At 38.7% G+C, this 24,793-nt stretch overlaps 1 protein-coding gene and 3 pseudogenes across 6 annotated transcripts in view; all 4 read right to left on the bottom strand.

The window, feature by feature from the left end:
• Ptpdc1 (protein tyrosine phosphatase domain containing 1) overlaps positions 1–24,793 on the bottom strand; it is a 74,624-nt gene that overhangs the window by 24,420 nt on the left and 25,411 nt on the right. Inside the window, exon 2 of one of the 6 annotated variants that reach the window (XM_010607574.3) lies at positions 2,673–2,821. The exons of 4 other annotated variants lie outside the window; for them this stretch is intronic. Coding sequence is in view for 1 of the 2 variants with exons in the window: in XM_010607573.3 (XP_010605875.1) it covers positions 2,677–2,680 (4 nt within the window). In the remaining variant the exon portion in view is untranslated. The remainder of the gene's footprint in view (positions 1–2,672; positions 2,822–24,793) is intronic. One more of the 6 variants, XM_010607573.3, reaches the window with a different exon arrangement.
• Positions 4,813–6,469, bottom strand: LOC104850560 (annotated as a pseudogene).
• Positions 16,024–18,254, bottom strand: LOC104850589 (annotated as a pseudogene).
• On the bottom strand, positions 18,305–20,054 carry LOC104850559 (annotated as a pseudogene).

Genomic DNA, 24,793 nt, shown 5'->3' with positions numbered 1-24,793 from the left:
AGAAGTTTAACATAGAAAAAAAAAAAAAAAAAAAAAAAAATTGCTGGATCATACAATACACTTTGAAGAACTGCCACACTGAGCATACCGTACCACTCCATCCTGAGCATGCCATACCATTCCAGAGCAGCTGTATCATTTAACACTCATCAGCAGCAATATGCAAGGGTTTCCTTTTCTCCACATCCTTGCCAATGTACTACACCCGCCATATATATCACCTAAGGAATATGTAGTGCAATCTTATTCTGGTCTTGACTTATATTTACCTAATGGCTAATAATATTGAACATCTTCTCATGTGCTTATTTGGCCATGTGATATATTTTAAAAAGAGAAATACTTATGCTCAATATTAACCCATTATTAGATATTTGATTTACAAAGGTTTTCACCCATTCTGTAGGTTGTTGACTTGTCATTCTGTTGATAATATTCTTTGATGAATGATTTTTAATTTTGATGAAGTCTGAACTATTTTTTTCCTATCGATACCTATCCTTTTGGTGTCATATTAAAAAATCATTGCCAAAGCCAATGTCATGAGAGTGTCTCCTCTGTTTTCTTCTAACACTTTTATACTTTTAGTGCTTATGTTTAGATGTTTGACCTAATTTTATATTTTTTTTTGCTTTTTAAAACTTTATTTCAATATAATTATGCTTACAAAAATACACTAATATTAGTCAAGGGAATGCAACTCAACTTATTCTATACAATTTCAACCAAAAAGTTGGTACATGGTTTAAAATTTTAAAAATGATCTGTAATCTGGTTTATCTATTACAAATGTATAAAAGATCCTCCATCAAATGCTGCTAAGAAGGCAGCAAAAACCTTTGTGGAGAAATATATCTCTTTATTTGCCTCAGAAAAGTAAAAAATATTGCACTTGTAAAGTTTATAAATTAGTGCAACAAAACGTTGTACTATTACAATGCAAGTTTATAAAGTTTAGTAACTAATGGATGTGGAAGGGGGTGGGAGGAAGCCTACACACACACATGGATCGGTAAAAACTATGTTTTACTAATATTACATGTAAAATGCAAGTCTATACAAACAAAAATTTAGATAATTTAAAAAATTTGAATTAACATTATCAGCTCACTTCATCTACTAAGGCCAATAAGGGACCTAAAGCACACTTAGCTTTTTAAATTTTTCTGATCTATGCAAAGAAAATTAAATTTCTTCCCCAGATTTTTAGTCCAGAAGTGACAATATACAACAGACAAGGTATTCCTTTCACTGTCAACGTTCATTGCATGACATGCAATGAGGTCAACTTGAGTTTTAATTTGCAACAGCACTCACATGCAAACAGTCCCTAAAGTTAGTGAGCACATGACTATTAAAAAAATAAAAAATAAAATGGCCCTTCTTGGAAGACTAGATCACAGCATCAGCCATAGCTGTAAGAAGCCTTATGAAAACAATGAATTCAGCCTCAACAACAACATCAACAGTAACAAAATGTAGCCCCCAAAGAAGGAGCTCTGAAAAAAAAGAGGAAAAAATATAACTTAAAATATCTTGAAAACCAATGTTTTCATAACTTCAAAAAGGGGAAAGAAAACAAGGGGTAGGAAAATATGATAAGAAATAAATGGAAACAAAGCTTTTGAAAATAGGCAGGGGTGGAGGGGTTGAGGGGAAGACAGAAATGGGGAAAAAATAAGAACCAAGATACATCGTGCAAAGGTACAAGTTCCCAATGATATAATAAATGCATTGTATACCGAAAATGTACCAATAAAAGAATTTAAGAAAAAAATTAAGATACATTTTCATATGACTACCTACAATTAGGCTTATGATATATTCTCTAGAACTTTAAGTTTATCACCTAGTTACAAAACATCAATTTACACATAGTGTATTCATTTTATCAAAAGGGAAATTCTAGCTTCAATTCTATTGGAAAAAGGGGAACTAGAAAACAAAAAGATTCCAACAGTTCCATGCAAACATATTTTGCAAATGGAAGAATTTGCAACTGGATCAGAAGTTCTGATTATTTTTCACTGAAACAATTTTTAGAAGTAAAAGTACATGGTATTAAGTTTCAGGATTTAATACAGGCCTCAGAATCAAGTCCTTATTTTCTAGAAGAAAGGCCTCAAGTCCCAGTTAATTTTCAGGAACAATGTTTTTACAGATCAACTTAAGAAGGTTTAATTTCCTTCACAGTTTTTAGCATTTTTAGACTAAAGACTAAATTATGAATTTGTCTGAATTCACCAGGAAGCAAATATCTTTCCTTTGCACTATGAGAGAAGCCAAAGACCTCTTCCCCAAGCAGATTTCCAGTGTCTAATCTGTGCTTAAAATGAATGTTTTTCAATACAATGTAAAAGGTATGTTACGGAAATTGTGCTGGTGAACATTAAAATTAGTCATCAGAAAGATTTAACTAGAAAGATTAGGCTTAAGTTTTGTTTTTTTTTTTTGTTGTTTTTTTTTTGGTACTGGGGATTGAACTTGGGACCTTGCACTTGAGAGGCAGGTAGCAGAATCAACTGAACTAAGTCCTCAGCCCTGTCATTTAAATTTTAAAACATAAATATTTGCAGCTTGGTCTGCTGACAATGGTTGTTAGAGCCTAGAATTTAACATTTAAAAATTTCTATTCATGCACACAAAATACATACCATCATCACACAACTTACTTACTCATGTCTTGAGGGAATCTGCTTTAAATCTTTGGCTTCTCGGTCAATTCGAATAGCTTTTACGTGAAAGTTCACTCAGATTTTTAACATCTCATGACCATATATTAATGCTTGTCCTTATCTTTCAGCTTGCCAAAATCTGAAACCTGCCTCAAAGAGATCCCCAGGTAAAGGGAAATAAATGAAATGTGAAGAGTTACTTTCAGAACATGGGAGGTTAGAATTCAAGATGCCCTAATAAGGATTATATTTTATTAACTGCAGTGAACAACACCTAACAGTATGAAAAATCTTATGTTGGATTCTTTCACACCCTTTGGCAACTGGCCAAAGAACTTACAAAAGTTTTGGAGTACACATCCCTTTTCATAAAAAGTGCCCCTACAGAAACACCAGGATAGCTGCGTTCACTTGAGGTCTCACCTCTTAGCAAAAGGCTATCACAGGGACAGGCAGGACACCCACTAGTGTGTGGAGCACTTGCTCATATCCTGAGCAAGTATGACTTAAATCTGGATTGTATTTAAATTCAAAAGCCATTTTAATTGTATTGATAGGAAGTTGCAGCTGGCTTGGTAGAATTCATACTATCTCTCATTATAGGTGCATGGTGCTATTGTGCCATCTAGGCTTGCTCATTTCAAGTGAACACATTAGCTAACCGATTCAGGTCTGCTGGTTTTAGTACACCAACTCCCTTGGATTTTGGAGTTTACTAACATTTTGCTCATCAACAAACACACAAAAAATTCTATGGGAAAGAATGCCACTTAAAAAGATCAACACTAGACACTAATTTAAGCAATCTTAAGAAGTCCACCACTATAAATGAATACAAAATGTAACAGCTCTTACAAACTAAAAACTGTATTCTTGTCCAAAATTTAATTACTCCTTCCCTTTTGCTGCTTTTTCAAGTAAGTACACATTAGCTAAATGGCAATTGGAGTGTTTGCTGTGATCTTTTTCCTTTCTAAAAGAATGATCACAGAAGATACAAACAAAATTTTCCCCAGCCACTCTGACCACCAGGGCTTCCTTTGCATGTTTTGTACTAGTTTGTTGGGGGAACTGGAGAAGCCCCATGTTATCAGTTAGGTCACTTCTATCATGACTGTGGATGCCTTCTTCTTCATCAATTTCCTAAGACTTACTGATTGTCTTGATAACAGGAGCTGAAGCAGGAGAGGTTTTGGACATTGCTTCACGTTCTACTGGTGGGGAGAAAAGCTACACTCATTTTTCAACTGCAGCATCTTTACCTGGGAAATTTTCATCAGTGTCCCTTTCCATTTCACATGGCTCATCAGAGTTAGTCTGATATTTACCATCTGAAGTTTCACCCTCTAGCATGCTCAACTTTCAGAAAGAAGCTGAAACACTGTAGATTCTTTAGGAGTGGCTCCAAGAGCTACACTCTCATCTGTCTTTTCTGCTCTTTCTATAGGTGGCCTTCTGTATTTCCTAGGCCTTAAGAGAGTTTTGGTATTCTGACTCCTCTTTCTCCTCTGCCGGTAGAGATAGATGATGGTGCTAAAAGGTCTAGTGTAGGCTTACATTCTCCTTTAGAAGCTATCTTTAAAAGGCACTCAGACAACTTCAATAAAGACTAGCTCCTTTGTGGGCCATTTCACTCTGTACAGTGAGCTTTTCCTTTTTACTATCTTTTTACGGAGACGTTTTGGGGATTGGCTCCATGTGAAGGGAGGCTCCATGTGTGCAGATCCCTGAGCAGGCTCTGTGGGAGAAGGTGGCTCCTGAACAACCTCCTTGGGGGTTGACTCCACAGGCAAAGGCAGCCGGGGCTGTGCAGGCCCCTCCTCAACACTCTCCATGGGAGCAGGCACCTGCCCAGATGCAGGCAGCTAGGCCTGTGCAGGCTCCACAGGAGGCTCTATCTGTACAGGCCCCTTCAGAGCAGCATCCTTCTGAGGTGGCTCCTTCTGAGTAGGCTTACTGCTTTTCTTACTTGATTATTTTTCTTTTTTCTTTTCCTCGTTGAGTTTATTGGTACACTTTAGGTATACAGTACAGTTACATTCATTATTGGGATCTTTTACCTTTACATGACAGGTCTGGGTTCTCATTTTTCCCCTTGTTTACTTGATTTTTCAGAGCTTTCTTCTTTGTACTTTTCTTCACACAGGCATTTTGCTTTTTACTTTCCTCCTTATTCTCCTCTTTGCTGGCACTCTTTGGCACCTCTTGACCATTTCTGGATTGCTACTTTTTTTGTTACAGGATCATGCAAGGACTGGGTTTCAGCTTCCAGCTTCCTTTTGCTTTTTTTGGTTTTACTGAATTATTTCCTGTATACACAACCGTCTCTTTTTTTGTCTCTGAGGTTGATTTGCGAATTCTGGCCATCACTTGGCTCTGAGACCTTATTATAAGGCTTTTTGTCTTTTGAAACATCTTTTTATTCCACTTCTACAGACTTCTTTTTTCTTTCCAGCCACATCCCTCTTTGTTTTTGTCTGTTGTTTCTGTTTTTCATTGGTGATACTGTTATCAGGCAAGTCAACCTCTTGCTTTTTGGTTTTCTTTAGTTTCACTTTTGAGACATCCATCATTTTCTTAGGACAGATAGGGTGATTGGATTTGAAATGTACTGGATATTACTGCATAGTCACATACAGAGCAGCTGACCAGCTGTGGGTTAGCATGGAGCTCTGTTGTTTTTGAAATTGCTTCTATCTGCTGTTTTAGTCACAATGAGGGCAATTAAGAGGTTTAACACCACTGTGAAGTTGTCTTGCACAGTGAGTTACTTCATGCTAATTAGAGGATCCAAAACTGTATGCAGCACATTTAAATGGCTTCTCACCTGAATGAGTACGTATATGTCTAGCTAGATGAGATTTCTAAGAACTTGACTACAGAGTTCACATTTATATGGGCGTCTTACAGTATGAGTCTGAATGTGCTGGACCTAATTATTTTTTCTGTTTGAAAAACATGTGACACTTGTCACATGTGTATACTTTCCTTGACAAGTGGTTTCTCAGGTGTTTCCTTCAATATTTGCTGACAGTTTCGTATGTGCAAATGATGCACTTGTAGACTCGCTTGTTATCCCCAGCTCTGGTGTGGTACTTCAGGCAAGCAGCATAATGATCATACAGGTTGGAGTTACAGCCAGTAGTCACAGTGGATGAGGCGCTTCAAAAAATCTCCCTTTACAGAAGCAGAAGCACCAGACTCCCTGGCTTTGGCTTGCTTTTCTGCACTTTCTTCCACAAAAACCCTCTTGGCACTATGAACTCTGGTGTGATGTATAAACTGTTCCTCAGATTCTGCTTCATACTGGCATGGCTTATAGTGCAACAGTTTGGTCTTCAAGTTCTTGCATTTGTGCTCTGCTCCAAGTGTTTCAGGAGGGAGATCTTTATTTGATCTGTCAATCTCAGGGGCAGCTGATGCACATACAGGCTGTGGTTCTACAACACTGAGCTCCAGATTCCTCAGTTCCATGTTCTCCAGTCCATTAGGTTCACCTTTTATTTCAGAAGACTCCTCCAGTCCTTCTTCATCACTATCGAGATGCTGTTATCTCCAACAGGCATCAAGGCTGCCCTGTGCCTTTCCTCACCAACCAGGTAATCACAGTAGCTGCCATTTAGTTCCCCAGTTAGGGCCACACTGGGCAACGTGATGAGCTGAGGCATGGCCAGCTCAGCTTTAGATAGGTCATACAAGTCATACATGTCACTAGGCAGGGCCATGCCAGTGTTGCTGCTGCTAGTGAACAGCTCAGCTCCTCCAGATGCCTATGCCATCACCATGGTGGCCATTGTGCTCTGGGCCCATGGCTCCTCCTGCACTCCCTGTGCTCAGGTGCAGTCTGCCTTGAGCATGTCCTGAGGCAGGCTCTTCCTGACCCAGCCTTGTTGGACCTGATCCATTTTTAAATTTAATATTTGTATTGGTGTAGGGTAAAGGTTCAACTTCATTATTTTACATGTGGATGTCCAGTTTCTCAATTTCATTTGTTGAAAAGATTACCCTTTTCCCATGGAATGGTCTTGATATATGCACACGCATGCAAGGGCTAATTTCTGGGCTATTCTATTTCATTGGTCTATGCTTGTCTTTTGCCATTCGCATTCTGTTTTTGTGTGTGTGTGTGGTATCAGGAATCAAACTCAGGACTTTGCACTTGCAAAGCAGGCGCAGAACCACTGATCCAAATCCTTCGCCAACCATTCTACTTTAATTAATGTAGCTTATAAATAGCTTTGAAATCAGGAAGTGGGGCCTCCAACTTTGCTCTTTTACAAAATCATTTCAGTTATTTGAAGGGTCATCTGAGATTCTCTGAATTTGGGGGTGGATTTTTGTCTCTGCAAAAACCACTATTGTGATTTTAATAGTGGTTACACTGAATCAGTAGATCATGTTAGAATATATTGACATGTTTTTAAAAAAATACTGATTTATTGATGTTTTAAGAAACATGTTACAAATCTAAAACCAAAGGCCAAATTTTAGGTCTCATTTAGTTGGTTTTTCCATTCCTTTGTACTAATTATACTATTTCCTAATGTCCTAAGTTTATCAAGAAACAAATGAAACCTGCGAAAATAACTGTTAAAATTAGGTGCATCAAATACCTAAAAGTCACAGAGAGATTAATAAATTGACTAAAATAGTCAGTTTAAGTGGTGCCACTGCCTTCCTTGCAAGTGGAAGGTCCTGAGTTCGATCCCAGATACCCCTACCCCCACAGTCAGTTTAAAAGACAAAACTTAATCTTTTAAATTTAGGAGTAGATTACTGCTGATAACCTACATTTTCATTGGTCAAAATCTCAAACCCAACAACTCTGATTTCACAAATACACGCAATTTTTTTAAATGTTGTTTTTTTTTAATGTTAAAAATAAGTATATTATCTTTGAGAATGGCTTTGTCAGAGACATCTGCTATGACAATACATTACGTTCTGGCATCACACCTGAAGCTTTCATTATAATTATGAAGGTGGCCAGGTTTTCTTTAACAGTATTTTATGTGGACAAAAGCAGTGAGGGCTGGGGATTTAGCTAAGTGGTGCCGCCACCTGCCTCATAAGAACAAGATCCCAAGTTTGATCCCGGGTACCCCCCCCAAAAAAGGGCAGTTAATAACAATCAGTTCATTTAGGAATGTGCTTGTATTTAATCTCATCCTTTGCCAAAGTGTCTGAAGTCCTCCCCACACCCTCAGTACCGGGGATCAAACTCAGGACCTTGCACTTGCGAGGCAGGTGTGGCACCTCTTGAGCTACATCCCTGGCCCTGTGTTTGAAGTTTTGATGTGTTAATTTTAGTCTGTCCTTATTAGAAAATATATTTATGCTTTTTGTTAACACAAACTATAAATTGGTGACACACTCAAGGCAAAAGAAAATTAGTTTCTTTAGTGTTCTCATCACTGAATTGCCACTTTTACTGCTCTGTTAGTCTGGCTGAACACTGACACTTTATAGTTAACTAGTGTAAAGGTAAAGGTATCTACTTTCATGAGCTTAAAAACCAATTTGTACAAAAAAAAAACAGAAAAATTTTATATATAAGAAATATTTCTTAAAATGCATGAGTTCAGCGACCTCCCCGACTGCGTGCCACCAGATCCAGTAAGGAAGGTAGCCACAGGCACCCTTGAAACACCCCCACAACCTGCCCCCCCGTGCTCAAAACTCCTGATTGGGCCAATCCTTGGGCCCACTCTGCAGAGGCATAGGTGGTCATGAAGGGTATTTTTCTGAGCTCACAACTTTGAACATCTTTAAAGAAAGGGCAAGGGAAACCTGTAATAAAACTGAGTGGAGTTCAACCCTGTAGGTTGGGAAACTCAATTTAGGCCTTGTGGACTGAGGTCAGTCTGTGTCGCGGGGACCTGCCATTGACTAGCTGAGATCAGGGGATTTGGTTCTGCACATGGCTGTACACATGGTATAATATGACAACAGAGACATAGTCTGAAAGAGGCCCTTCAAATTCTTTTTTATTTATTTTATTTCATTTTTTCTTTTCCTCATTCCACCCTACAATTTTTTTTTCTGTCCTCTCTTTCCATCTCAGTCTCTTGCCCCACCATATTATGCCTCATCTCCCTTTTTATTCCTGCTCCTGCCCTAACTCAGACTTCTTCTTTTATTATTTTTTCTTCTTTTATGTTCTTTTCTCCAGTCATTTTACCTCCCCCATGGCTCTGTAGCTTAAAGGGAAGGCAAGCCCCTGTTACTGTTAAGGGGATATATTCTTGTGCTTACTCCTGCACTGTTGATCCCCTTTGAAGTTAATAGTTTTGTAAAGATAGTACGGTGATTCTACGTACTCTGGCTTCACTTGAAACCTTCTCCAATTCTTTCACTTATCTACTCCTCTCGTCCTAACTCAGTCTAGCCTCCTTCCTAAATGGTAAAGATGCTATATTGAAAAGCATATTCACTGTAGACATATTTTGGGCTGCTTCTTGATATTAATTTAATTCACATGGTTAAAAGGTGATAGATTAATGACTACCACAAGTGGTCAATTTGCAAGCTGTGCTTGATCCTACTGGGCTGCTGAATGTATCAACTGGGATAAAGGATTGTGACTGATTTAATGAGTTGTTTTCTCTGATATTATGAAAATGAGGATGTGTATGAGTCATTAGAGACTCAAAAGCTAAAACACAACTATATTGGGAAGATTTAAGTAATAACCCAGAAATTAAACCAAGGACAAACCAACAACAAAAATAAAAATGAGAAAACACTTAAGCAAGACACAAAGACAGACTTCCAGTTCACCAATGGTAAATAGTAGGGCAAATGAGGATGAAAAGTCTGATAGTGAATCAACAGGACACCCTGGACCCATAGCACAGGAGGTAACAAAACAGATCAATCAGGCTCTAGAAAAATTCAAATCAGAAATAATTTCCCAGTTGACCATAGAGATGGTAAGCAAAATGGAAGAAATGATTCGAGACTCTAGAACAGAAACTGACAAAAAACAGATGAGTTTTCAAGACCATGATAGAAGCCATGAAGACTCAGCGTAAGAAAGAAATGGAAACACAATGAATGCCCAACAGAGGAAAGAAATGGAATCCATAAAACAGATTCAAACAGATATCCAGGAGATTAAAAACTCTATTGAAAGTATATGCAACAGAATAAAAGATTGCAAAGATAGAATCTCAGATATAGAAGATAGGATCACAGTGACCATGAAAACAGAGGTCTCTCAAAAAAAGTAAGGGATCATGAGAAATCGATTCAACAACTTCTAGATGATGCAAAGAAAAATAACATAGGACTGATAGGAATCCATAAAATAGCAGGAGAAAACACAAATGACTTAAAAAAGCTCTTCACAGAATTAATGACAGAAAACTTCCCAAACAGAAGGGAAGAATTAGACATACAGATAAGTGAGGCACATAGAACTCCAACTAGCCACGATCAAAAAAAAAAATATACACCTAGACATATAACAATCAAGATCCCAGAAATCCAACAGAAGAACAAAATACTACAAGCAGTAAGAGAAAAAGAAACAAATCATATGCAAAGGAAAGCCTATTAGAATCACAGCAGACTTTTCAACACAAACCCTTAGGTCAAGGAGAGCCTGGAGCGAGGTATTTCAAGTCCTAAAAGAAAACAACCTCCAACCTAGACTGATGTATCCTGCAAAATTCTCTTTCAAAATAGACGGGGAAATAAGATACTTCCACTACAAAGAACACCTGAAAAACTTCATGAACACCAAACCAGCACTGCAAGGAATTCTAAACAATATCCTAGAAAAGGACAATGAAGGTCACAATACCATGAGGCCCAACAGACCAAATCAAATAGGCAAGGCAAGAAACTAAAAGGAGAGGGGAGAAAAAGTAGAGAGTCAACAAAAGGACAATAACATGACAACAATAAATCAGAACATATCAGTCATAACCATCAATGTTAATGGCCTCAATTCACCAATCAAGAGAAACAGACTGGAAGAATGGATTAAGAAGCAAAATCCAACAATATGTTGTATACAAGAAACACACCTAGTGCAAAAGGACGCCCACAGGCTGAAAGTGAAAGGATGGAAAACAATTCTCCACGGGACAGAAGCCCAGAAAAAAGCAGGGGTAGCAGTCTTATTCGCAGACAAAGTAAATTTCAAACCAAAACTCATTAAGAGAGACAAAGAAGACCACTACATCCTTGTAAAGGGAACAATTCAAGAGGAAGAGATGACAATCATAAACATATATGCATCAAATATAAATGCTCCCAACTATATAAAACAAATATTAAGTAACATGAAAAACCAAATAAGCACTAATACAATTCTAGTGGGGGACTTAAATACCCCACTATCACAAATTGACAGATCATTTAGGCAGAAAATTAACAATGAAGTAATAGAACTGAACCAAGCTTTGGAACACAAGGACTTAATAGATGTCTACAGAGTATTCCACCCCAAAAAATCAGAATATACATTCTTTTCGGCTGCACATGGGTCATTCTCCAAGATAGACCACATATTGGCTCACAGAACAGGTCTGAATGAAAGCAAAAGAATTGAAGTCATCCCCTGTATATTATCAGATCATAGTGCAATCAAGCTGTAGATCAATAGCACAAGAAACTGTAGGAACTTCACAAGCACATGGAAACTGAACAACACTCTCCTAAACAATTAATGGATTACAGAGGAAATTAAAGAAGAAATTAGACAGTTTTTACGAATAAATGCAAATGCCAATACAACATACAGGAATCTATGGGACACAATGAAAGCAGTTCTACGGGGGAAATTCATAACATTGAATGTCCACACTAGGAAAACAGAGCGGGCTCAAATAAACAACCTAATGATGAAACTTAGACTCCTAGAAAAACAAGAGCGAGAAAAACCCAAAGCTTGAACAAGAGAGGAAATTATAAAGATTCGAGCAGAAATCAATGCAATGGAAACTAAGAAAATGATGTAAAAAATAAGTGAAACAAAGAGCTGTTTTTTTTAAAGAATAAATAAAACTAACAAACCCTTAGCTAATCTTATCAAAAAAAGGAAAGAAAAGGCTCAGATCCATGCAATCAGGAATGAAACAGGCGAAGTCACAACAGATCCAACAGAAATCCAGAGGATCATTAATATCTACTTGGAGAACCTCTACTCCAATAAAATGGAAAACACAGAAGAAATGGACAGATTTTTAGATACTTATGAATTACCAAAGTTGAACAAAGAAGATAAAAACATTTTAAACACCCCAATCACAATCAGTGAAATTGAAAATGTAATTAAAAATTTACCAACAAAGAAAAGCCCAGACCCTGATGGATTCACAGCTGAATTTTACAAGACATTTACAGAAGAACTACTGCCATTACTCTTCAAACTTTTCAATGACATTGAAAGGGAAGCTATACTTCCAAATTCATTCCTGGAAGCAAGTATCATTTTGATTTCCAAAACAGAGAAAGACGCAATTATAAAAGAGAACTACAGGCCAATCTCCTTAATGAATATAGATGCAAAAATCCTTAATAAGATACTAGCAAACAGAATACAGAGGATTATCAAGAAGATCATACATCCTGACCAAGTCGGATTTATTCCAGGGATGCAAGGGTGGTTCAATATACATAAGTCAATAAATGTAATACATGATATTAACAAAGTCAAGGACGAAAACCATATGATCCTCTCAATAGATGCAGAAAAAGCATTTGACAAAATTCAACACCCATTCATGATAAAAAATCCTGCAAAAAATTGGGATAGTCTATATCTCAACTTAATAAAGACTATCTATGAAAAACCAACAGCCAACATCATATTAAATGGCCCAAAACTGAAATCCTTCACATTAAAATCAGGAACAAGACAAGGGTGCTCATTATCACACTCCTATTCGATATAGTTGTGGAAACATTAGCCACAGCAATTAGACAAGAGAAAGAAATTAAAGCAATAAAGATAGGAAAGGAAGAAGTTAAACTGTCATTATTTGCTGATGATATGATACTCTATATTGAAGACCCAAAAGACTTCTAGACTTAATTGACAGATTCAGTAGAGTAGCTGGATACAAGGTCAACACCAAAAATCAATAGCCTTCTTGTACACAAACAACAGACTCTCTGAGAGAGAAATCAGGGAAACAATTCCCTTCACAATAGCATCCAAAAAAATGAAGTATCTAGGAATCACTCTAACAAAAGAAGCAAAAGATCTCTACACTGAAAACTATAGCACTCTGAAAAAAGAAATTGAAGAGGATATAAAAAAATGGAAAAGATCTCCCCCGCTCCTGGGTAGAAAGAATCAACATAGTGAAAATGGCCATACTACCAAAACTGCTATACAGATTCAATGCAATGCCAATTGAAATTCCAACACTATATTTCACAGAACTAGAAAAAAGAATCCAAAAATTCATTTGGAACCATAAGAGACCTAGAATAGCAATAGCCATCCTAGGCAACAGACACATGGCAGCAGGAATTACAATTCCCAGTTTGAAACTATATTACAAAGCCACTGTGATAAAAACAGCATGGCACTGACAAAGAAATAGGCCTGAGGATCAGTGGAACAGATTGGAAGACACAAAAACAAATCCAGGTGTACTCAAGTACCTCATCTTTGACAAAGGAGCTGAACATCCTCAGTGGAGGAAAGATAGCCTCTTTAATAAATGGTGTTGGAAAAACTGGATTTCAACTTGCCACAGATTAAAATTGGACCCCTATATTTCACCATGCACTAAATTAAAATCCAAGTGGATTAAAGATCTAAATATTGAAACAGAAACACTAAACTTGCTGGAATGTAAGTTAGGCAGAGCTCTGGAAGACACTGGCATAGGAAAAGACTTTATGAACAAATCCTCAGTAGCACAGGAACTAGCAGAAAGTGTCAACAACTGGGATCTCATCTTACTAAAAACTTCTGTACTGCAAAAGAAACCATTAGCCAAATGAAGAGACAACCTATAACGTGGGAAAAAATTTTTACCGGCTGCTCCTCAGACAAAGGACTATTATCTAGAATGTATAAAGAGCTCAAAACAATCAGCCCTCCAAATATAAAGACCCAATTCAAAAATGGGTATCCGAAATGAACAGGTATTTCTCAGACAAAGAAGTAAAAGCAGCAAGTAAATATATGAAAAAATGTTCCACATCACTGGTCATTCGAGAGATACAGATGAGAAGAACACTGAGATTCCACCTCACCCCACAAAGAATGGCTGCTATCAAAAAATCAAACAACAACAAATTTGGTGGGGCTGTGGGGAGAATGGAATCCTTCTCCATTGTTGGTGAGAGTGCAGACTGGTGTAACCACTGTGGAAATCAATATGGAGATACCGCAAAGAGCTTGGGCTGGAGGTTCCATTTGATCTAGCCATCCCTCTACTGGGTATCTTTCCGAAAGAACTAAAAGAATCATATCATAGTGATATATGCACACCCATGTTTTTAGCGGCACAGTTTGTAATAGCTAAAACTTGGAAACAGCCCATTTGCCCCTCAGTTGGAAACTGGATAAAGAAGATATGGTTTTTCTATAAAATGGAATATTACTCAGTCATAAAGAATGAGAAAATAGATTCATTCATAGGAAAATTCATAGGAAAATTCATATTGAAGATATACTCCTAAGTGAAATAAATAAGTCACACATGTGTAAATACCGAATAGTTTCTCTGGTGTGAATAAACAGCAGTAATACATAAGATCCTAATAAGGTTACTGACATTGTGAAATGGGAAGAAAGGGGCTAAAGGTGTAGGGAAGGTGGGATGAGTAGGGGGAGGGTAATAACGGAAAAAGAGAAAAATGTGTTGTAATGAAAAGATGGAAATAAAGTGTTTGTAGATGGGGAGGGGAGGAGGGGGTGAAGGGAGGGCAGGGAGAAGGGGAAAAAAGGAGAACCAAGACTTGTCATGTAGAGGTACAAGATCCCAACAATGAATGTAATTGTACTGTATCCCTAAAATGTACCAAGAAACTCAATTAAAGCTGAAAAAAGAGAAATATTTCTTAAAATACAAAAATAACAGGTCACTTTTGTCATACATGCACACATATACATACACATATGCAGAAGAAAGTTCCAGTTTAGTCATTGGCACAGCGGTAGCTTAGGCAATTTAATATGATGATATGATGAACACACTGCCACTGACTGAAGAGATGTGTATTCAAAATATTTTATATGCTAAAGACTGCAACAGTCTCTCTATACAAGAACACCAGTTATAATGGTTTTTGCTCTACTTGATTAAAAGTATGTACAAGCAAGCTAATATTAAGTGCACTAAAATCCATAACAGCTCAGGAATCTGTAGCCTTATATAAAGAAATCTAAAATGTACAAAATATGACTAGAAAGGCAAGAAACATTTATTGCCATGCAAGACTTTAAACTAAAAACTGCACAGAGATGCAGTTTAAAATGACAAACTCATGTTTATAGTGGCACAGTTTGTAATAGCTAAAAGTTGGAAACAGCCAATTTGCCCATCAGTTGGAGACCGGATAAAGATGTGGAATACTACTCAGCCATAAAGAATGGGAAATTAGAGTCATTCATAGGAAAATGGATGCATATTGAGGTCATACTCGTAAGTGAAATAAATAAGTCACACGCGTAAATAACAAATAGTTTCTCTGGTGTGAAAAACTAAAAGTGTAAATAAGATCCAAATGGTATAACTGACAATGTGAAATAGGGCTAAAGGAAGGGGCTAAAGGTGCAGGGTAAGTGGGAAGGGAGGAGAAAGTAAATAAGGGAAAAGAAAAAAACATGAGAAAACGAAAAAATGGAAAAAAAGTTTTGGTAAATAGGGAAGGGAAGAGGGGAAGAAAGGGCAAAGGTATGGGGAAAAAATGAGAACCCAGACCTGTCATGTAAACGTACAAGATCCCAATGATGAATGTAACTGTACTGTATCCCTAAAAAGTATCAATAAACTCAATGAGGAAAAATAATGACAAACTCAAATATATACTAGCACTCAAGATAACAAGGTCAGCAGTAATTCTACCTGCACAAGGCTTAGCAAGGATTTAGAAAAAGAAACAAATTCCCTTTGCTGGAACAATGATGCAAGTTAGATGTTCCAATCTACAGGAACAGTCACCTGTCTCTGTGAACTATCTCAAGAAATCAGTTCTTTTGAGCCGGGTGTGGCGGTACACGCCTGTAATCCCAGCACTCTGGAGGCTGAGGCAGGAGGGTCACTGTGAGTTAGAGACCAGCCTGGGCTACATGGTGAGTTCTAGGTCAGTCTCAACTACATAGTGAGACCCTGTCTGAAAAAACCAAAAACCAAAAACCAAACAAACAAGAAATCAGTTCTTTTATAGTTGTTTTAATGAAATATATAAAATCTTTTCTCAGTTAAATCATATTAATTTTCATATACCTCTGCAAATTTGCTTCACTGCAACTTTCTTCAAATTAGCGTTGACCGATACTTTTTAAAAAACTATTTCCTTTAACTTCATCTGTAGGTGGTTTAATTTTGATTCTTTTTTTTTGGCACCAGGGATCGAACTTGGGACCTTGTGCTTCCAAGGCAGTTGGCGGCACCACTGAGCTAAATCCTTGGCACTATTTTGCTTCTTCCTAGTGCTGCTATCTGCCTTTCTAACAGTCGCACCTTTTACAGACTATTTACTCTTAGAAGTAGTTTTCTGTTTAAGTTTTTCTCTTAGATTTTTTTTGGTGGGTACTTTTAACTTTATCTTTTTTCTTTCTTTCTTTTTTCTTTTTTGGTACCGGGGATTGAACTCGGGTCCTTGCACTTTCAAGGCAGGTGCCCAAACCACTGAGCTAAGCCCCTGGCCCCTCTTTATCTTCATCATCAAAACATTGTTCCTTGTTTTTTTTTTTTTAATTTTCATTGCCACTAGATACTTCTGACAATTTCAGGATACTTGGTTTGCTTTGTCTTCCTTGCCATTCCAGAACTGTTTTATTCCTGTTCTTTCCTGTATTTTTAAAAATTGAGTTTGTTGGTACATTTTAGGGATACAGTACAGTTACACTCTTGTTGAGATCTTGTACCTCTACATGACAGGTCTTGGTTCTCATTTTTTCCCCTTGTCCCTGTCCTCCCTTCATCCCCTCCTCTTCTCCCCATTTATAAATACTCTATTTCCATCTTTTCATTTTCTCATTTTTTTCTTTTCCCTTATTACCCTTCCCCTACCCATCCCATCTTCCCTACACCTTTAGCCCTTTTCTTACTATTTCACAATGTCAGTTATCTCATTAGGATCTTATGTACTATATTCACACCAGAGAAACTACTCAGTGTTTACACATGTGTGACTTATTTATTTCACTTAGGAGTATATCCTCAATATTTATCCATTTTCTTATGAATGAATCTAATTTCTCATTCTTTATGGCTGAATAATATTCCATTTTATAGAAAAACCACATCTTCTTTATCCAGTTTCCAACTGAGGGGCAAATGGGCTGTTTCCAAGTTTTAGCTATTACAAACTGTGCCGCTATAAACATGGGTGTGCATATATCACTGTGACATGATTCTTTTAGTTCTTTCGGAAAGATACCCAGCAGAGGGATGGCTCAGTCAAATGGAACCTCTACTCCCAGATCTTTGAGGTATCTGAATATTTTGGCAATGGCTTGCCAGGCTTTGAATACATGAAAAAAGAGAAGTCAAGATCCTCTTCACTCTCTCATTCTTTATACCTGATTTCTCCAAGTCAAAAACTTTGTAGATGCTCTTTAAGATGGTATTTTTAAACTTTTCAACATTTCTTCCTTTTTATATAAGCTACTCCTTTTTTCAAATGGCAAGTCTCTGAAATGACCCATATTCTTCTTTAATAAAAACACTGTATCTAGTCTATTGCAAAGGAGTTTGTGTATATTTCTAAATTCATCTGTTTTTTCTTACTGAGAAAAAAATGTATTCTGAGTTTCACAGAGTTACTGTCCTTTTCCTTGTGTAACTGTAAATGGCTCTATTTGTATGGAAGACACTTCCACTGTCAGCCTCTCTACTTTGCTCTTTTCATTCTTGCCTTAAATGGTGAGACTTACTTTTTTTTCTCCTTCTCCTATGCACCTTTTCTCACGCTATCCTTCTCACTCTTCTCTCTGGGCTCAAGTATTCTGGCCCAAGGAGGACATGCTAGGGACCTTGTGAGCACTCACTAGGGCACTAGGCAGTAGAGTATCTGCTGTGACACTTGTGCAGTGCACTAGGCTTCACAGAATCTGTGTTGATATCTTTTCTTTTTTAAAAAGTTTTTCTCAAAACATATATTTAACTTCTCGTCTCAGTACATCTTTGTCTAATCTTCCAGGAATGTGTAGAACCCCCACCTGGCCCTCCACACCCTCCCTACACCTTGGTGACAAGACCTCTTACAGTTTGCATATAGCATCCTTGTTGATACAAACATCTTCAGCAGTTCAGCTGGCTTCCTGCTTCCTGGTACCTGGTTAACAGCCAGGCAGGTGACAGTGACTCCAGGCTTACCCACGATGGCAGCAGACACTGCCTCACCAATGCCACCCTCATAGTAGTGGTCCTCCACCATGAGGATCCTGCCCTTGGTGGCTTGCGCACTGAGTTTTCTGTCCAGGGGTGTGATGTGAAGGGGTCCAGTAGATGTTGATTTTCGATTTTCTCTTTCTTTAGCAGCTCAGCTGCAGCCAAGGCCTCATGCAGAGTCACCTGCCTGAAACATGGCCAGGTCCTCCAGGGCCATCTTAGAAGGCCCGTCTTCCCTGATGGACATACCACAGTGCTAGCCACACAGGTTGATGCTGCTCTCAGAGATGGATGCCATGAGAATCTGGTCAAAGGCCCAAGTGAAGAAGGCTGCGAAAGTGCTGCAGAAGGGCAGAGTCCTGTTGCCAGTGGCACAGCCCATAGCAGTGCTTACCATGTTCTGCTCCACTATGTAGCACTTGATGAAGTAGTCAGAGTGCTCTGTTTTGAGGATCTCTGAGAAGGTGGAATTCTTTGTGTACCTGTCCAGGGCGATGGTGTGGTCGCTGCTGTGGCCCTGCTTGGCCAGCACCTGCCCATAGCCTTGCGGGTGGCTATCTTGTCCCCAACTTTGTAGCTGGGAGGAGAGGGCATGTGGATGCTGGCGATGTTCACCGAAGGGGTATCCTCTTGCCATGATCTTCTTTTTGCTCTGGACCTGGCTGTAGATTTCCTGGATGATCTGGTTGGCCATGTTTTTTGGGAGGGGCTTCCCATGCCAGGGCTCCTTATCTTCTATCCCCATGATGCCTCTGCCCTTGAAGGTGTTGGCGATGATCGCCGTGGGCTGGTGCTTGGCCTGTCCAAAGGCCTTGCACAGCTCCTCCACACTGTGTCCATCCACAAAAGTGGCATGCCAGCCAAGAGCCTCACAGCATTTCTGGTAGATGTTCACCTGGTGCAGCAGTTGTGCAGGGTCACTCTGCCCCAGGAAGTTGATGTCAAGGATGGCTACAAGGTTGTCCAGCTTGTAAATACCAGCAAAGGCCATGGCCTCCCACACAGAGCCCTTGGACAGCTCCCCATCACTCAGCAAGGAGTAGACATGGTAGCTGGCTTTGTCGAAGTATTTGCCAGTGTAGGCCATTCCACAAGCGGCCCTGAGGCCCTGGCCTAGGGAGCCAGTGGCCACATGTGTGAAAGCTTGTTTTGGGACAGGGTGTCCATCCAGGTCAGAGCTGATCTTCTTCAGGTTCAACAGCTCCGCCTCAGCCAGGAAGCCAGCTTCAGCCCAGACAGCATACAGGATGGGAGTGTTGTGGCCCTTGGACAGCACAAAATGATTTTGTTGTGTGGGTTCTGAGGGTCCAGGGCCTTGTAGTGCATGGTATGGAAAAAGAGGACAGCCATGATCTCAGCAACACTGAAGCAGGACGCAGGGTGGCCCAAGGCCTGGATAGAGCTAATGTGCAGATGGTTGGCCATGTCCTTCAGGGCTTGCAGCTTCTGCTGGTCTGGCTTGTGAAAGCCTTCCATGGTATGGCCAGGCCAGGCGGAGTGGGCACCAAGCGAGGAGGTTGAATGGTGGTGGCTGGGAGGCATTTGGTGTCTCTGTGTTGATTTTCCTGGCCCTTCTGTGTTGATATCTTAATGATATTGTCTTCCAATTAATTAACAAGGGATATCTTTGTATTTATTTAGGCATTTAAATTCCTGTTGCAATCTTCTGTGATTTTGAATGTAGTAGGTGAGATTCCTATGGGCCAATGACCCTCACTCTCCTGCATTTGTAGGTCAGAGATGCCATGCTTAGGCAAGCCCAAACCAGAAGCTTCTGCCCCTGCTCAGCTCATAAAAGCAGGCCATGGGTCCTGCCCCAGCAAGGCTAAAAAATTCTGTCCAGATAGAGAAGCAGGTCTTAAAAACAGAGAACTCTGAAGCACTTCTTAAGAAACTATCTTTATTTGAAACAACGTCTGGGGAAGTTAGGGCCTAAAGACGATTTCAAAAACAAGGAAGCTTTCTAAGTGAAATAAATAAGTCACACATGTGTAAATACCGGATCGTTTCCCTGGTGTAAATAATCTGCAACAATGCATAAGATTCTAATAAGATTACTGACATTTAGAAATGGGAAGAAAGGAACTAAAGGTGTAGGGAAGGTGGGATGGGTAGGGTAAGAGTAAAAAAGGGAAAAGAAAAAAATGTGAAAGAATGAAAAGATGAAAATAAAGTGTTTGTAGATGGGGAGGGGAGGAGGGGGTGAAGGGAGGGCAGAGGTTAGGGGAAAAAATGAGAATCAAGACTTGTCATGTAGAGGTACAAGAGCCCAACAATGAATGTAACTGTACTGTATCCCTAAAATGTACCAATAAACTCAATTAAAGCTGAAAAAAAAAGGCACAGACCACACTCGGTGACTCTATGGCTTCCCACATATTCCATTTGTGTTGTAGGAACCATAGCAGAGATCCTCTCCCTTCCTTGTTTTTGGATCCACTTTGCAGTATTGTTCAACTTTTTTAGTTAGTGAATTGGAAGAGAAAGGAAGAGATGAGAAGAAGCCATTGCCCTTGTCTAGCAGAGGCCATGTGCCCCAGCTCAACCCACTGCATATGAGATGCCTGCACAGGCCCAGCTCACAATGCAATGCTTTCCTTTGATACTGAGATTTAGCAATACATTAGTCATTATCACAATAACAGACAGGGATTTTAAAATAATTATGATCAGAACATTAAAAATTATAGTGGAAGAGGGCTGGGGATTTAGCTCAGCGGTTTGGTGGCCTGCCTTGCAAGTGCAAGGACCCGAGATGAGATGCCTGCACAGGCCCAGCTCACAATGCAATGCTTTCCTTTGATACTGAGATTTAGCAATACATTAGTCATTATCACAATAACAGACAGGGATTTTAAAATAATTATGATCAGAACATTAAAAATTATAGTGGAAGAGGGCTGGGGATTTAGCTCAGCGGTTTGGTGGCCTGCCTTGCAAGTGCAAGGACCCGAGTTCAATCCCCAATCCCCGAGTCATGTAGAGGTACAAGATCCCAACAATGAATGTAACTGTGCTGTACCCCTAAAATGTACCAATAAACTCAATTAAAGCTGAAAAAAAAAATGAAGCTTTGCACTTAAACAAATGAAAAGGCATCTGATAGCTTCATTAGAGCAGCAAGATAAATTGTAGGTCAGATAGCTTATCAAGGAGAATCAGAAAGAGATTGATGAGGAAATAATGCACAACAGAGCAGACCTTTGCCTCCAGCCCAATATTTTTGTTGTAAAATGTTCTGTTCAAGCAGTATGGCTATGTCACAGAATGTTTTTATCTAAGGTTTCAAGAATGTTCTGTTAACTCCACCCATCCACCTCAATGAGCATGCTTGTCCAGTAGGCAGGCCCACCCCCTTACTCTATAGATCTCTATATATGGTTGCTTCCATTTCTGTTCAGGGCTCAGACTTCAGCGTATGAACTCCTCTGAGCCTGCTGGTGTTAATATAGGTTTGCTCTGAGTGCCACTCGACTTCTTCACCTCCAGAGACCTTCAGATAGCCATAACACTGGACTGTAACACAGAGGTGTAATAGTTGGCTGTAATAAGATGACTAAGAAGTATAGCAATGGAGTAAGAATGAACCTCAGCAACTACCACTACCCAGGCACAACTAGATCAGACCATGGAGCAACAAATATTCCAGGGCTTTGTCACACACAAAACAGAGTGGTCAGTGGGCAATCAGCAGAATCTGTTAGGTAATGAGCTAATAATTGAGGGAGGGTGACAGCATCATGGTAAGATTTGTGAAGGACACAGAGGAAGAATGGCCTGCTAACACTACTGTCATCAAAGGTGACTGCTTGGCCAGAGACCATGCCCTCTAAGGAGTCACATCAGAGGCTTCAAACTATAGAGAAAACCGACTTTGCTAAGATGGTGCAGTCAAGTCTCTAAATAAACAGACAATAAGCAAGAACGAGCCAGCACCTAAAGAGCTAAAATAATTTAACTAAAATGTCCAGTTTTGAACAAATAATTACGATATATGGAAAGAAACAGCAGAGTGTCAAATATACAAACAAAAAAGAACAGTCAACAGAAACTACCTGTGAGAAGGGCCAGATATTGTATCCAACAAAGCAGCCGTTATTACTGTGTCTGAAGAATAAACCATACTTACACAAGTAAAGGAAACTGTGATGATGATGAGATTATCAATAATTAGACAAGGATTTTAAAAAGCAAATGGACACACAAAAGGTGAAAAATACAAAAACATCGAGAAATTCACATAAGAAGCTCAATAGTATATGTCAAGCTATAGAAAGAGGAATTAAATAACTTGAGGAGACATAGAAATTACATATTCTGAAGCAAAGAGAGAATAAAAAATAAAGAAAAATGAACAGTTCCCAAGGTATGTGGGACAATACTTAATAGACTAATATACGTGTAGCCAAGGAGAGTAAAGCACAGGCAGAAAAAAATATGAGAAGAAATAATGGCTTAAAACTTTTCTAACATAGCCCAGCATGGCGGTGCATGCCTGTGACTCCAGCACTCTGGGAGACTGAAGTAGGATGATGGCCAAGCTTGAGATCAGCCTGGGCAACTTAGCAAGACCTTATTAGAGAAATAAAAACAGGCTGGGGATATAGCTTGGTGAGAAAGCCCTGAGTTCAATTCCCAGTATTGCAAATAGAAACAACACAAACAACTTTCTCTAATGTGATGAAAACATTAATCTATGCATCTAAGAAGTTCTAGATCAAGATAGAATAAACACAGAGATTCACACCAAGACACATCAAAGTAAAAATGCTCCAAGACAAGAAGAAAAATGACTCCTCATGTACAAGGGAACCCAATAAGATATTTGATTTCTCATCAGAAACAATGGAGACCAAAACACAGAAGCATAACATATTCAAAGTGCTGAATATAAAACAATGTTAACCAAGAACTTTATAACCAATAATAAGAAGAAATAAAGGCATTCCCAGAAAACCAAAAATTGGAAAATTTTTTGCTAGCAGACCCACCTTAATCAACAGTAAAGGAAGTTCTTCAGGTTGAAAACAAGTCACCCAAGACAGGAAAGAAAGGGCACTGATAAATTACAAAAGATAGTATAAAAGTCAATAACTACATGTCAGTATAGATGCTGATTTTTCTCCTTTCTTGCTTTAAAAAGGACTGTACAAAACAATGTGCAATAACGGCATTTGCTGGGTCTATAACATATAGAAATGTAATCTATATGACAAATTCAAAGAAAGAGTGTGAGAGTAGAGTAGAAGTTGTACTGAAGTGACACAAGATATCCCAAAACTCACAAGAACAAATGAAGAAAAACAGAGCAAAAGAAAGTTTAATATATTAAACCCATATTCAGAGTATAAAAGGAACTCTTACAATTCAACAATAAAAACACCAATGACCCGATTTTAAAATTGAAAAGACTGGAACAGAAATGTCTCCCCAAAACACATACAAATGGACATTAGGCACTATAAAGATGTGAAGCAGTATTAGTCATTAGGGAAATGTAAATCCAAACCACTTGATAGACAGTTTGTCAAAATGTCGAACAGACAGCTACCATGTGACTCAGCAATTCCATTCCCAGGTTTATTTCCAAGAGTAATTAAAAGAAAACTGTATAAAAAATGGGACACAAATGTCCATAACAGTATTATGTGTAGCAGCCAAAAGTGGAAACAACTCAAGTGTCCATCAGCACAAATGGACAAATAAAATGTATACCCATATGATGGAATATTATTCAGCAATAAAATGCAACACTAATACATCTTGGATGGACCTTGAAAACATTATGCTAAGTTAAAAAAATGGCAGACACAAAAAAGCACACATTTTATTATTTTCTTTATATTAAACATCCTAAACAGGCAACTTCATAGGGACAGGAAGAAGAGTAGTGACTGCCAGGAACCAGAGATTAAATGGAATGGGAACAGATGGCTAATTGGTACAGAACTGCTTTTTGGGCTTGTTGGAAATAAGCCCTCAGACTTAATTTTTCAGGGCAAATAATGAAGCACTCAGACACCAAGAAATCTCAACAAGCGTTTTTACTTTTGCAAAAGGGTACAAGAATACTCCAGCAAAGAGGTAGCAGATGTGCAGGACAAAGAAGGGTTGTCTCTTTTATCCCTAACTGTGGAGAAGCAGCTGACCTTTTCCCCATTAGTTGGGCTGAAGCTTCATAATCTATTTCAAATGGCTAGTTTAAGTGGCATGAGGGAAGATCAGAAGAGTTGCCAAGGGGAAGGAAGAGCAGAAAGGGGAAAGTTGGGAGGGACAGAAAGTCCTTGGCTATTGATAAGCTGTCTTTGGTCTGCAGCTACGTTCCCAGAATTTAAACAGAGCCTGAGTTTCCCTTAACTATGGTGTAAGGGGTGGGGGAGGCCAGCCTAAGGTGGACTAGTGTCTAAGTGCAGTATAAATCCTCTGATAGAAAAGACAGGGCCTCAGTTTCTCACAGGTTGAAGAAATATTCTGGAATTAGATAGTGGTGATGACTGCACTGCTCTGTATATACACTAACAACCAAGGATTACTTTAAAAGAGTGAAAAATAAATGAATTGCATCTCAGTAATTTTTAAAAAGAA

Source organism: Fukomys damarensis, unplaced genomic scaffold (genome assembly GCF_012274545.1).
Source record: "Fukomys damarensis isolate Sample0158 unplaced genomic scaffold, DMR_v1.0_HiC HiC_scaffold_27, whole genome shotgun sequence".
In the NCBI taxonomy this organism is placed as follows: domain Eukaryota; kingdom Metazoa; phylum Chordata; class Mammalia; order Rodentia; family Bathyergidae; genus Fukomys; species Fukomys damarensis.
Note: the sequence above shows the minus strand (reverse complement) of the source record. Positions and strands in the feature narration are given on the sequence as shown.